The 13828-nt window shown below is 45.6% G+C and overlaps 1 protein-coding gene across 2 annotated transcripts in view; it reads left to right on the top strand.

The window, feature by feature from the left end:
• The window catches only part of PPT2 (palmitoyl-protein thioesterase 2), a 61722-nt gene that overhangs the window by 24109 nt on the left and 23785 nt on the right, over positions 1 to 13828 (top strand). For both annotated transcript variants that reach the window (XR_014560644.1, XM_083725169.1), the window contains exon 2: positions 10756 to 10928. Coding sequence is in view for 1 of the 2 variants with exons in the window: in XM_083725169.1 (XP_083581295.1) it covers positions 10767 to 10928 (162 nt within the window). In the remaining variant the exon portion in view is untranslated. The remainder of the gene's footprint in view (positions 1 to 10755; positions 10929 to 13828) is intronic.

Here is a 13828-nt window from a genome sequence, read left to right as displayed (position 1 = left end):
GAGTGAGGGAATTCAATTACAGTGGTACCTCGGGTTACATAACGCTTCAGGTTACAGATGCTTCAGGTTACAGACTCTGCTAACCCGGAAATAGTACCTTGGGTTAAGAACTTTGCTTCAGGATGAGAACAGAAATTGTAAAGCAGCGGTGTGGCGGCAGCTGGAGACCCCATTAGCTAAAGTGGTGCTTCAGGTTAAGAACAGTTTCAGGTTAAGAACGGACCTCCAGAATGAATTAAGTACTTAACCTGAGATACCACTGTATCTTTATGCAGGTGTTTAATATTATAGAGCAGAAAAGGCCTTCAACAATTGAAGAAAGTCTCCGTCATTATGGAGGCAACCTTTGTAGCTTTATTAAGCACTGCAGGAAATTTTCTTACAATGTGTCTTTTTCTTTGGTTTTTGAAAGTTCTCTAACACATCAATAAATAAACCAACTAGAACAGAGGAGGGGTAGGCTGGGCTGTTTTGTCTGTTCTAAAGGCTAAGGTAAAGAGACCCCTGACCATTAGGTCCAGTCGCAGACGACTCGGGTTACAGCGCTCATCTCGCTTTATTGGCCGAGGGAGCCGGCGTACAGCTTCCGGGTCATGTGGCCAGCAGGACTAAGTCGCTTCTGGCGAACCAGAGCAGCGCACAGAAACGCTGTTTACCTTCCCGCCAGAGTGGTACCTATTTATCTACTTGCACTTTGATGTGCTTTCGAACTGCTAGGTGGGCAGGAGCAGGGACCGAGCAACGGGAGCTCACCCTGTCGCGGGGATTCGAACTGCCGACCTTCCGATCACTTTTCATTAGAAGTTGAGTGCTAAAAACAGTTTTTCTTCCTGGCAGGCCCATGCAGAGGCGGCTGACTGCCCCTTTCCCCTGAGCCTCTAATGGCTAAGCTGTTTGGGCTGCTGTTGTTTTTTTTAGTTTATAACTTTATTCTTTCAAGACTCCTGCCCCAGGCCTCAGAAAAGTTTTGCACAGGCCTGACTTCATGCATTTATACAATCCTTTTTTTTTTAGAATCACCTTTTGGCCCCTCTCCTGCTGAGTCGGCTCACAAGCACACTTTTAAAACACAGCGCTCTTTTCAAAATAATAAATGGGAACACAGAGAGCTAAAAACCTAGAGTCGACTGGTGGGTGCTAGTTCTTTATTTGCAGGGTCTGTTTCCAGGTGGGGGCCATTTAGAGATGGGCACCTTCAATTACAGCCTGCAGTCTCCAGCCCAGTGGGACTGATCCTAATTTATTAATTCATATCACACCCTTTCTCTCTCTCTCTCTTTTTTTAAAAAAGATGCTTTTCAAGTTTATGCATTTCATTAATTTTACAAGCATTTTGACATTTCAAAACTTGACTTCCTTCCCCCTCTTTCTGCGGTTCCTTAAATTTATTTTTAGTATCTTCTGCATATTCAAATTGACCTAATTTGCTCATTTATTCATCTTCTTTAAATATAACCTCTTATAAAACTGCAGGTTATTGCAATAATCCTGCCAATGTTTTTATCTGTTTACAGTTTATCTGTAAATATTCAATAATCCATTTCCATTCTTTTATAAAAAGTTTGTTATATTGATTTCTTATTCTTCCAGCAACTTTTGCCATTTCTGCATATTCCATAAGTTTTTGTATCCATTCTTCCTTTGCTGGAACTTATTCTTCTTTCCATTTTGGGGCAAGTAACATTCTTGCCGCTGTAGTCACATAGATCAATAAGTTTCTATACAATATAAATAGTTATGTCCCTATAATTCCCAAAAGAAAAGCTTCTGGGTATCTTGTTTTTTAAGTTGTATTTCAAACAATTGTTTTATATCTGGTGTTAGCCACTCTGAGCCTGGTCTTGGCTGGGGAGGGCGGGGTATAAATAATAATAATAATTATTATTATTTAACCTACCACATATGATAAAAAGAACCTTCTTTCTCTTTACATTTCCAACACCGTATCACACCTTTTATCCAAGGTGCTCAATGTGGCGTACACAGTTCTTCCCATTGCGACATCTCTGTGAGGTAAACTGAGAGAGGCAGTGACTGGCCCAAAGTCACCCAGAGAACTTCGTGGCCAAGCGGGGATTTGAACTCAGGACTCTCCTGTATCCTACTCTAGCCACTGCCCTTCCTGTGCTCCTCAGTGCAGTGAACAAACACCCCAGGGCCAGAACACCTGAGGCAGCTTCTGTCTCCACCTCCTTGTGTTGCTACTGGCTGAAAGGAGGAGGCTGGACCAGGAGGCGTCCTCATAATCCCCAGAAACTGGGAAGGTGGCCAGAAGGACCGGCCACTGGGGCGATGCCTCTCTGAGCAAGCAGTTCCCGATTCAGGAGTGTGTCATCCACACAGCCTTCGGCCAGGTAAGGGCTCAGGGATAACTAAAGCCCAGGATCTGGGGCGCCTTCCTCCTTGGAAACAAGGCAACCCACTCCTTGAAACCCCAGTGGAGCACCTGCATCTCTGAAGCTACCTGCCACCTTTCCTGAAAGATGCTCAGCTGCTTCCTCTGGCTGCTTGCCAGGCCTTTGGCGGCTAATAGGGGAGGTGCTGGAAATCCAGGTTTGCAGGCAAAACAGGGGCAGATGTGGGCTTTCAGATGTTGTCGGACTACAACTCCCATTGCCTCTGATGGTTGGCAGACTTGCTTGGGGTGGAGGACTCCTCTGCTTTTGGCTGAGAAACTGCAGCCTTTGTTACGAAAGGTGTTCAGGTGAAGTGCAAAATGTTTTGCGCCATGACTCAGTGGTGAGGCATTCTGCACATGCTTGGGTGAATTATTATTTACGGCCTCTGCCCAGTACACCTGAAGGAGCATCTCCACCCCCGTTGTTCAGCCCTGAGGGCCTTCTGGCGGTTCCCTCGCTGCGAGAAGTGAGGTTACAGGCAGAGGGCCTTCTCGGTAGTGGCACCCACCATGTGGAACGCCTTCCCACCAGATGTCAAGGAAATAAACAACTGTCTGACTTTTAGAAGATATCTGAAGGCAGCCCTGTTTAGGGAAGTTTTTAATATTTGATGTTTTATTGTGTTTTTTAAATATTCTCTTGGGAGCCACCCAGAGTGGCTGGAGAAACCCAGCCAGATGGGCAGGGTATAGATATTATTATTATTATTATTATTATTATTATTATTATTATTTAATTACTTATATCTTCAAAACAGGTGCCAGGCTCCAGCTTTTAAGTCTTGCACTTTTCTAGCAGTTGTGCTTGTTTGTTTGACTGATTATCTTTAATTATTATTATATCAATATCCCTTCCTTTCCTCCAAGCAGCTCAAGGTGGCGTAAATGGTTCTCCTCATGCCTTGATTAATTTCCAAAACAACTCTGTGAGGTAGGGTGGACTGAGAGGCAGTGAGCTTGATGGCCGAGTCGGAATTTGAACCCCAGTCTGCCAGGTATGGTGCACTCTAACCACTGCACCACGCTATCTCTAGGACAGCAAACAGCTCTCTCCCTCCCCGCCCCCTTTATTCTTGAGACAACCTTACACGTGGCACGGCTTAGTCTCTAAGAAGCTGGTGGGCTCAGGTACTATCCAGTGAGCGTCATGTCTGAATGGGGAATTGAGCCCAGCTTTCTCTGTTTGGGTACCTCAGTGTGGCTAGGAGCTCCTCAGACTGCGGGGAGCCTGAACTCGAATTTCCCACTTGGCTGTCAAACTGGATAACCCCAAGCCAGTATAACTCTCCCCTTCCCCCTCTTTCCACTGAACCTACCTCGCAGGATTGTTGTAAGGATAAAATGGGGGGAACAAATAATTCTACCCACCTTATTGTGCTTTTTCTGTTGGTGTAAGCCAGGGGTAGGAAACCTAAGGTCCGGGAATCATCTTCTCAATTTGGCCCCCGGACGGTCCGGGAATCAGCGTGTTTTTACATGAGGAGAATGTGTCCTTTTATTTTAAATGCATCTCTGGGTTATTTGTGGGGCCTGCCTGGCGTTTTTACATGAGTAGAATGTGTGCTTTTATTTAAAATGCATTTCTGGGTTATTTGTGGGGCATAGGAATTCGTTTTTTTTTTTTTCTTCTCCAAGATATAGTCCGGCCCACCACGTGGTCTGAGGGACGGTGGACTGGCCCCCTGCTGAAAAAGGTTGCTGACCCCTGGTGTAAGCACTCCTTTTCTGTTCTTTCCAGGGAAAAGCTAGTCTATGCAATGGTTTCTTTAAAAAAACAGTATGAGTGTAAATTTGTAATTTGGGGGGAGGGCAGGATTGTAGGCCATTGCAACTGACTGCAATGCCCCCCTTGTGAGCGCTGGGTGGTGGTGATTATAATAAAAAGCAATTGTTTTCAGTTCTTTGTAACCTAGTTTTGCAAAGGCTCGGTATTTTTGGCTTTGAAAAATAGCTCCTTATCTGCAATGCAAATGTGTTCAGCCTCTGGAAACCTGGCCTCTTTTTCACCTAAGTATATTTGCACACACATCTGCGAGTCTGCTACTGCCGCATCTCCCCTGGTGAAGGGTTCTGTGAAATGCAGAAGTTTGCATGTGCCAATGGCAAAGTACGCTGGCCCAATTAGAAGGCACCGGCTTCTGACTCTCAGATGTCTTCGGCGGATGCCCAAAAGACAAGAGAAGTGGCGTTTGCAACAGAGGTAGTAACTGCAGGTGACCTTCACCTGGGAGTGCTGTGATCGACTGGTTCCAAGCTGTTTAGTCTTCCCACACCAAAACCAGCACCTTAAGCTTCACCTGCTCACTGCTTTTCAGCCTGTGCAATTCTCTCAACAGCGGGATGGCATTGCTGGCAATCTCCCTCCCCAACTGTGTTAGGTAAAGGTAAAGAGGCCTCTGACCATTAGGTCCAGTTGTAGCCGACTCTGGGGACAGGTTTTCCCTGTCTATTAAAATCCGGATGTATGGCAAGCCCTGTCTATTAAAAAGAGCTAAAAAATATGGCATTTATTTTTTTTTAGCTACGCGTACTACCCAAAACTGCTTGGAGAAAGAAGCAGGATATTAAGCCTGGCTGAATCCTGAGTCTGTTGGATTTAAAGATCTGGATCTCGCTCAGCTGACGTAATGCATTTTTACTTGTCCGCTAATAAAATATTGGCTGCTTAGCTACCCTTTTCATATGGAAGGATTTTTCCAAGGATCAGTTCTCTGGCTCTGTCCTCCCATCACAATCTGTGATAGTTTCCTTTTTAGTGTGGATCACACCGTATGTTACTTATGGAGCGGTGGATTTCTGTGCCAAATTTTAAATCGTGGGAAGAGCTAGTTAACCAGATGACAAGAGAGGAAGAGGGCGCAACAGATTAAAACAGCAATTTTAAATTCATACGCATGTGTATGTAATGGGCGTGCGAGACTGTCGTGCCGTCCTCACTGGTGTGAAATTATACAACTGCTTGACTGTCTGAACCTACTGTAGGTCCATAACAAATTTGCATCTCTGTGACGAAACTGCTGGCTGATCGTGCAAACTTTGACCTTATTTGCCTTCCAAATGGGAAGGGCACCGGCATGAGAGAAATGTATATGCAAATGTAATGCATCTTAGGATCTCTGCTTGCCTTCCTGCAGTTGCCTGGTTTGTGAGGGAAGAGGACAACAATTAGGTTTTTAAAATTATAATTACTCCTGGGCCTCAAACACGTGGGAATTCCAGGGTTGAAAGACTCCACAGTGAAAGCAGAGCTGATTGATCCAATGATCTGGCTTCTAGAAGGATGCTTCATTGAGAGCCAGTGTGGTGTAGTGGTTAAGAGCGGTGGACTCGTAATCTGGTGAACCAGGTTCGCATCCCCGCTCCTCCACATGCAGCTGCTGGGTGACCTTGCGCCAGTCACACTTCTCTGAAGTCTCTCAGTCAGCCTCACTCACCTCACAGAGTGTTTGTTGTGGGGGAGGAAGGGAAAGGAGAATGTTAGCCGCTTTGAGACTCCTGAAGAGGAGCGAAAGGCGGGATATCAAATCCAAACTCTCCTCCTCCTCCTCCTCCTCCTCCTTCTTCCTCCTCCTCCTCCTCCTCCTCCTTTTTCTTCTTCTTTATTGTATAGGACCCTTTTTTGCGGTGCTGATTGGTGAAAATGCCAGTGTGGACCAGGTGGGGTGGGGGTCAGGATGAAGGGCCTTTTCAGTGGTGGCCCTGCATACCCAATGAGATGCACCTGGCCACCTCCCTCCAATCTTTTAGATGACAGGCAAAGACCTCTCTCTTCTGCCCAGCTTTTCATAGAATAATAAAATTGTAGAGTTGGAATTGTAGAGTTGTTTATCACCTCCATCTGGTACGCAGGCTGAGACCCTACCTGCCCGCGGACTGTCTCGCCAGAGTGGTGCATGCTGTAGTTATCTCTCGCTTGGACTACTGCAATGCGCTCTACATGGGGCTACCTTTGAAGGTGACCCGGAAACTACAACTAATCAAGAACGTAGCAACTAGACTGGTGACTGGGAGCGGCCACCGAGACCATATAACACCAGTCTTGAAAGACCAGCACTGGTTCCCATTACGTTTCCGAACACATTTCAAAGTGTTGGTGCTGACCTTTAAAGCCCTAAATTGCCTCGGCCCAGTATACCTGAAGGAGGCTCTCCACCCCCGTCGTTCTGCCCGGACACTGAGGTCCAGCTCCGAGGTCCTTCTGGTGCTTCACTTCTTGTGAGAAGCCAAGTTACAGGGAACCAGGCAGAGGGCCTTCTTGGTGGTGGCGCCTGCCCTGTGGAACGCCCTCCCATCAGATGTCAAAGAGAAAAACAATTACCAGACTTTTAGAAGACATCTGAAGGCAGCCCTGTTTAGGGAAGCTTTTAATGTTGAATAGGTTATTGTATTTTAATATTCTGTTGGAAGCCACACAGAGTGGCTGGGGGAAACCCAGCCAGATTGGTGGGGTATAAAGAATAATAAATTATTATTATTATTATTATTATTGTTGTTGTTGTTGTTGTTGTTGTTGTTGTTATTACTATTATTATTATTATTATTTATTTTTAGGGGGCCCCAATGGTCATCTAGTCCAACCCCCTGAAAAGCAGGAATCTCAATTCAAGCATCCCTGACAGATGGCCATCCAACCTTGTGTTTAAAAAACCTCCAAGGAAGGAGAGTCCCATGAAGGAGAATTTTGGGAGGGGGTAGAATGGTTTGGGAAAAAATCAGTTTCCTTCCGTTGGCGTGTTGTTTTAAGTATGCTGTCCCCTGAGTTGAAATAGCTTTTATGAACTTCTTGTTTGTTTGATTTTTTTTTTGGAAAATGATATTTATTGAAGTTTTACAGACAGAAAAAAGTTACAGAATAAAAAATAAATAAATAAATAAAAAGGTACAAAAATACAAAGGAAAAATTCAAAATACATGAAAAATAAAAAACAATTAAAAACAGATCAATCTTTTCATGTCTTATATTTCATTTACTTGTTCCCTTACCTCCTCACACCTCCCTTTTTTGTATTCCAGTTCACATGGTTAATTCAGCAAATCCTTTCCCTCTTTGTTTTTATCTTAATTCTATGTCTTAACATATTATAACTTCGTATTTTCATCTGATTATCAATCCATTTTAACATATTCTTTTTAACCTTGTTGCTAGAGCCGTTTCATTTCAATCCAACATCATTTTAACATTCATTAATTTTACAATGTTTCTGCAAATAGTCTTTAAATTTCTTCCAATCTTCTTCCACCAACTCTTCTCCCTGGTCTCGGATTCTGCCAGACATTTCCGCCAGTTCCATATAGTCTATCTGCCATTCTTCCAAGGTGGGTAGATCTTGTGTCTTCCAATACTTTGAGATGAGTATTCTTGCTGCTGTTGTAGCGTACATAAAGAATGTTCTATCCTTCTTTGGCACCAATTGGCCGACCATGCCCAGGAGAAAGGCCTCTGGTTTCTTCAAGAAGGTATATTTAAATACCTTTTTCAATTCATTATAGATCATCTCCCAGAAGGCCTTAATCCTTGGGCACGTCCACCAAAGGTGAAAGAATGTACCTTCATTTTCTTTACATTTCCAACACTTATTATCGGGCAAATGATATACTTTTGCAAGCTTGACTGGTGTCATGTACCCTTGTTTGTTTGATTTTGGTGCACCTCCCAGCGACATAAGGGGAAGGGCCGCATACAAATACTAATACAAGATAATTAGGTGATGTGTTAACGAGGATATGCTTCGTGTCGTTTTTCGTTCAATAAGAGCAATAATACCTTGTGAAACTGGGAAGGGCTGGCGCTTTAATTTGTCTGCAGAAAGTCCCGGGTTCAGTTCCTGGCATCAGCACCAGGAAGGGCTGGGAATGTCCTCTGCCAGGCGCCCTGGAGAGTTGCTGCCAGTCAGTGTAGGCTGCTCTGATTCACGCTGAAGTGCTAAACCTGTGTCTGGGCAGTACCATTTCAGTATGCACGGACAGGGGAAATATCTCATGACTTCAGTTAATGACTACAAAACATGAAGTCCCTGCACGCAGAGTTCTAGCATGCCAGGAAGAGGGCAGGCCAGAACCCTTCCCTCCGGCACCTAGATTTCATTGTAAACATAATTGTTTCTGTACATAGGAGCATTCGCTCCCTCGATTCCCTCGCTGGCAGGCTTCAGTGGTGCAGCCCAAGCACAGATTTGCTATTAAATTAAGTTTCACCCAAGGTAAAGGTAAAGAGGTAAAGGGACCCCTGACCATTAGGTCCAGTCGTGGCTGACTCTGGGGTTGCGGTGCTCATCTCGCTTTACTGGCCGAGGGAGCCGGCATACAGCTTCCGGGTCATGTGGCCAGCATGACTAAGCCACTTCTGGCGAACCAGAGCAGCGCACGGAAACGTTGTTTACCTTCCCACCGGAGCCGTACCTATTTATTTACTTGCACTTTGATGTGCTTTCGAACTGCTAGGTTGGCAGGAGCAGGGACCGAGCAACGGGAGCTCACCCCATCGCGGGGATTTGAACCGCTGACCTTCTGATTGGCAAGTCCTAGGCTCTGTGGTTTAGAGCACAGCGCCACCCGTCTCCCTCTCACTCAAGGTAGACCTACTTAAATGAATGGACCTAACTTAGTCATGTTCGTTGATTTCAGTGTGTGTGCTTTGGGTAAAACGCAATTTTAATACCTTCCCTGGAAATGCTTATTCCATTAAAGTAAACGATCCTGGAACATTTTTACAATAGAAATACTTAAAATGCAATCACATGAAAGCAGTGATGAAATAACATCTCTGTCCATCAAGCCACTGGGTGGTTTTCAGTAAACTGCTGTCTCTTTCAACTCCTTGTTGTTGTTGTTGATAATAGTAATACCCCACCCATCTGGCTGGATTGCAGAATGGAGATAATATTGCCTATTTTACAATATGATGACATGCGAATAATTGAAAGCACTTTACAAACAAGATCTCTGGCAATAATAATAACTTTAGGGTGATATTTACCAGGGTTCACAAGGCCGTATGTGGCAAATGGGAGGTGACAGTTTGCAGAACTTTTAAAGGCATTGGCAGGATTTCTGGGTCATGACCCAACAGAAAGAGGTGTGTGGGTTGAACAGGTCATAGACTCATAGAATATACAGGCTGTGTTCATATGCCGTGCTGAACCACAGTTTAGTGCTTTAGGCTGTGTTAGTACGTAATGCTAAGCCACAGTTTACTGCTATGCAGCTGAGCCTCTATCAGTCGTGAGCAAAGAAGCATCAGGCTTGTGTGCTGCCATCTCCAGCTCCCATATGGCTTGTGCTAAGATTATATTGGATTTCGCTGAATCTCGCCTTAGCTTTACGGGCAAACCAGGTTTACTAAACCACTAGTCAGTTTGAACAACCTGGCTTCATAAACCCTGGTTTGAAGTTGGGCTTGTTAAGCAACCGATTGCAGTTTGTTGCAAACCAGTACAGTGGTACCTCAGGTTACATACGCTTCAGGTTGCATACGCTTCAGGTTACAGACTCCGCTAACCCAGAAATAGTGCTTCAGGTTAAGAACTTTGCTTCAGGATGAGAACAGAAATTGTTCTCCAGCTGCGCAGTGGCAGTGGGAGGCCCCATTAGCTAAAGTGGTGCTTCAGGTTAAGAACAGTTTCAGGTTAAGAACAGACCTCCGGAACGAATTAAGTACTTAACCCGAGGTACCACTGTATTCCTGGTTCTTAATAATAATAATAATATTTTTTTATTTATACCCCGCCCTCCCCGGCCAGAACCAGGCTCAGGGCAACTAACACCAATAAAATTACAATAAAACATAATAGGAAAGGGAAAAAATAAATAAATAAGTTAATTAAAATATGGGTTAAAATACAATTTAAAATGCAGCCTTTTTTTAGTAGTAGCCCATAAATCAGAACCATAAGGGGAGGGAAACATAAGGGTCAAACTGGGTCCAAACCAAAGGCCAGGCGGAACAGCTCTGTCTTGCAGGCCCTGCGGAAAGATGTCAAGTCCCGCAGGGCCCTGGTCTCTTGTGACAGAGTGTTCCACTGAGTCGGGGGCCAGTACTGAAAAGGCCCTGGCCCTAGTTGAGACCAAACTAACCACCCTGCGGCTCGGGACCTCCAAAGTGTTGCCATTTGTGGGCCTTAAGGTCCTCTGAGGGGCATCCCAGGACGAGGGTTGGATTCTGTGAAAATCATCTTGGCAGAAATCCTCCTCTTGGCTGCAAAGGGAGGAGGAGAACGTGAGGGGTCCTGGAGGTCAGTCTGGGTTCCACAGCGGAGGATCAAGTAAGGAGACAAGGAAGGTTAGGCAGAAGAAGGAGAAATTGCACAGGGAGGTCCTATTAACCCTAACCCTCATCTCTCTCTTTCTCTCTTGTCTAGCTGGTGGGATCATGCGGCAGCACCAAGGCTATATTGGGCTACTTGCTCCATTATGTATCCTGTTCCTTTTCCTCCTCTTCACACTCACTGCCTCTTACAAACCCATCATCGTGGTCCATGGCCTCTTTGACAGCCCTTCCGACTTCCGGCAGCTGTTGGTGTTCATCAATGAGGTGAGGCTGAGGACCAGAATTCCTGGCATGAATGTGGGAAGTGGGAATAGAATAGTTCATGTATCTTAAAAGGTAAAGGTACCCCTGAACATTAGGTCAAGTCGTGGACGACGCTGGGGTTGCAGCACTCATCTGGGAGCCGCCATTTGTCCGCAGACAACTTCCGGGTCATGTGGCCAGCATGACTAAGCCGCTTCTGGTGAACCAGAGCAGCGCACGGAAATGCCCATATCACTAAAACTAATGGGCCTGTCACAAAGCTGGATGCTTTCTTTGATCTTTGATTTCTCAAAAGGGCTCTCAGTTTGGGATTTGGCAAACGAATCTGATGGGATGCTATGAGTCTTGCACATGACTGTGGCCTGATGGGAAGTCTTGCTCCTAAGCTTCGCTTCTGTACATAATGCTGCACAAACCATCACAATACTAAGACATTCACTCACCACCTTAGAATGTTCAGTTCACACTGAGTTCAGGAAAACATTGTCCTTTGACCTGTTCCTATATGCATAGTTGATCACATCTACGGAACGTGCTTGTTATGCTCTTTTAAGTTTCCTATATCAATCATTAGTAATTGTTTTAAGTCTTACTATATTAATCATTGGTTATAATTTAATTAGGAGGTTTTCATGCCTGTCTAGTTCTGCGTTCCCTTTCCCAGTCTTTAATCTATTGGTGATTAATGCAACCTTTGCTTTGTACTTGTGTTAACCAATCAGCAATAAGCACATATGTGGCAATGTTGTAATAATCAATAAAAGAGGCTCCTTGGGACTTGCTCGAGAGGATGCCTCCCAGATGACACTCGCTACCTGTCTGTCATTATTTCAACACGAATCCTCAGTTGTTTAAGCGAAGTGTACCTGCAGGATGCATCAAATCTCTTGTGACTCTGGTGCATACCATATATGCCACTCATCTGCTGCAGGGCAGACAAACAAAGGGTTTTTATTTTATTTATTTTTTGCTCTTACTAGCGGAAGACCTGTGTAATTTCACAAGAGGAAGGGAGGAAAGGAACAGGAGCTTCTAGTCCCTGGTGCCACCCTTCTTCCTTGCTCAGTCCCAGATCTTTATTTTATTTATTTATACTGTATTTTTCGCCCTATAGGATGCACTTTTCCCCCTCCAAAAATGAAGGGGAAATGTGTGTGCGTCCTATGAGGCGAATGCAGGCTTCGCGGACCTCTCCACAAGCAGCGGGAGCACTCCCGCTGCTTGCGGAGAGTTGCCTGCATGCCGAAGCCTGCGCGTGCTGAGTTCAGCGCATCCAGGCTTTGCAGACCTCTCCACAAGCAGCGGGAGCCAGCGCTGGGCTCCCACGGCTTGCAGAGAGCTGCCTGTTTGGGGGCTGGGGTCGGGGGAAGCTCGGGCCTCCCCCGCCCCAGCCCCACGCCTGGGGGGAAAATATTTTTTTTCCATTTATTCCCCCCCCCCCAAAAAAAAACTAGGTGCGCCTTATGGGACGGTGCGTCCTATAGGGCGAAAAATAGGTATCTTGTTTAGGCTTTTATCGTAGAATCATAGGGAGGCAAGGGGCCTGAGGGTCATCCAGTCCAACACCGGCTGCAATGCAGGAATCATTGCTAAAACATCCATGACAAGTATCCATGCAACTTCTACTGAAAAACCTCCGAAGAAGCAGATTCTCTTGGGGGAATCTGCTCCACTGTGGAATGTCTCTTACCACCAGAAGTTCTTCCTGATGTTGAATCGGAATCTCCTTTCTTTTCACTTGAAGCCATTGGTTCGGGTCCCACCCTCCAGAGCAGGAGAAAACAAGCTTGCTCCATCTTCCATGCGGCAGATATTTGAAGATGGCTATCATATCTCCTCTGTCTCATCTTTACCAGGCTAAACATACCCAGCTCCTTCGACCGTTCCTCATAAGGCATGGTTTCCATGCCCCTGATCGTCTTGGTCACCCTTCTCTGTGCACCTCCCGGCATGTCAATATCCTCCTGAAACTGTAGGGCCCAGACCTAGACACAATACTCCTGGGGGAGTACTATCCTTTGCCCCAAGGATCTTTGGGGTGGAGATTTTATTTTCTTAGGCTCCATGATCAATGCAGATGATGACAGCAGTCACGAAATTAAAAGACGCCTTCTTGGGAAAAAAGCAATGACAAACCTAGACATCATCTGAAAAAGCAGAGACATCACCTTGCCGACAAAGGTCCGTATAGTTAAAGCCATGGTTTTCCCAGTAGTGATGTATGGAAGTGAGAGCTGGACCATAAAGAAGGCTGATCGCTGAAGAATTGATGCTTTTGAATTATGGTGCTGGAGGAGACTCTTGAGAGCCTGGCATGCTCTGGTCCATGGGGTCACGAAGAGTCGGACACGACTAAACAACTAAACAACAACAAGTGTGATTCCATGCCTCAGAACAACATCCCTATGAGGTATTCCATGCTGAGAGAGAGAGAATGACTAGCTCAAGGTCACACCGTTAAGTTTTAAGGCAAAACAGGAGGAGGAGGAGTTTGGATTTGATATCCCGCTTTATCACTACCCTAAGGAGTCTCAAAGCGGCTAACAATCTCCTTTCCCTTCCTCCTCCACAACAAACACTCTGTGAGGTGAGTGGGGCTGAGAGACTTCAGAGAAGTGTGACTAGCCCAAAGTCACCCAGCAGCTGCATGTGGAGGAGCGGAGATGCGAACCCGGTTCACCAGATTACAAGTCTACCGCTCTTAACCACTACACCACACTGGGTCCTCCCCTATCCTAGCCTGACATGCGCACCCGGGTTAGGGAACATTTAGCCCTCCAGATGTTGCAGTATAATAACATCTGGAGGGCCAAAGATTCCCCACCCTTGAGATAGCGGCTACACCCAACTGGCTTTATGCTTCGCCCTCTTCCCTGTTTTCACCCCATCTCTCTTTTTCT

Source organism: Podarcis gaigeae, assembly GCF_964106915.1.
Source record: "Podarcis gaigeae genome assembly, chromosome: 2".
Lineage (NCBI taxonomy): Eukaryota > Metazoa > Chordata > Lepidosauria > Squamata > Lacertidae > Podarcis > Podarcis gaigeae.
The sequence above is the reverse complement of the archived record's forward strand: the minus strand, read 5'-3'. Positions and strand labels throughout refer to the sequence as shown.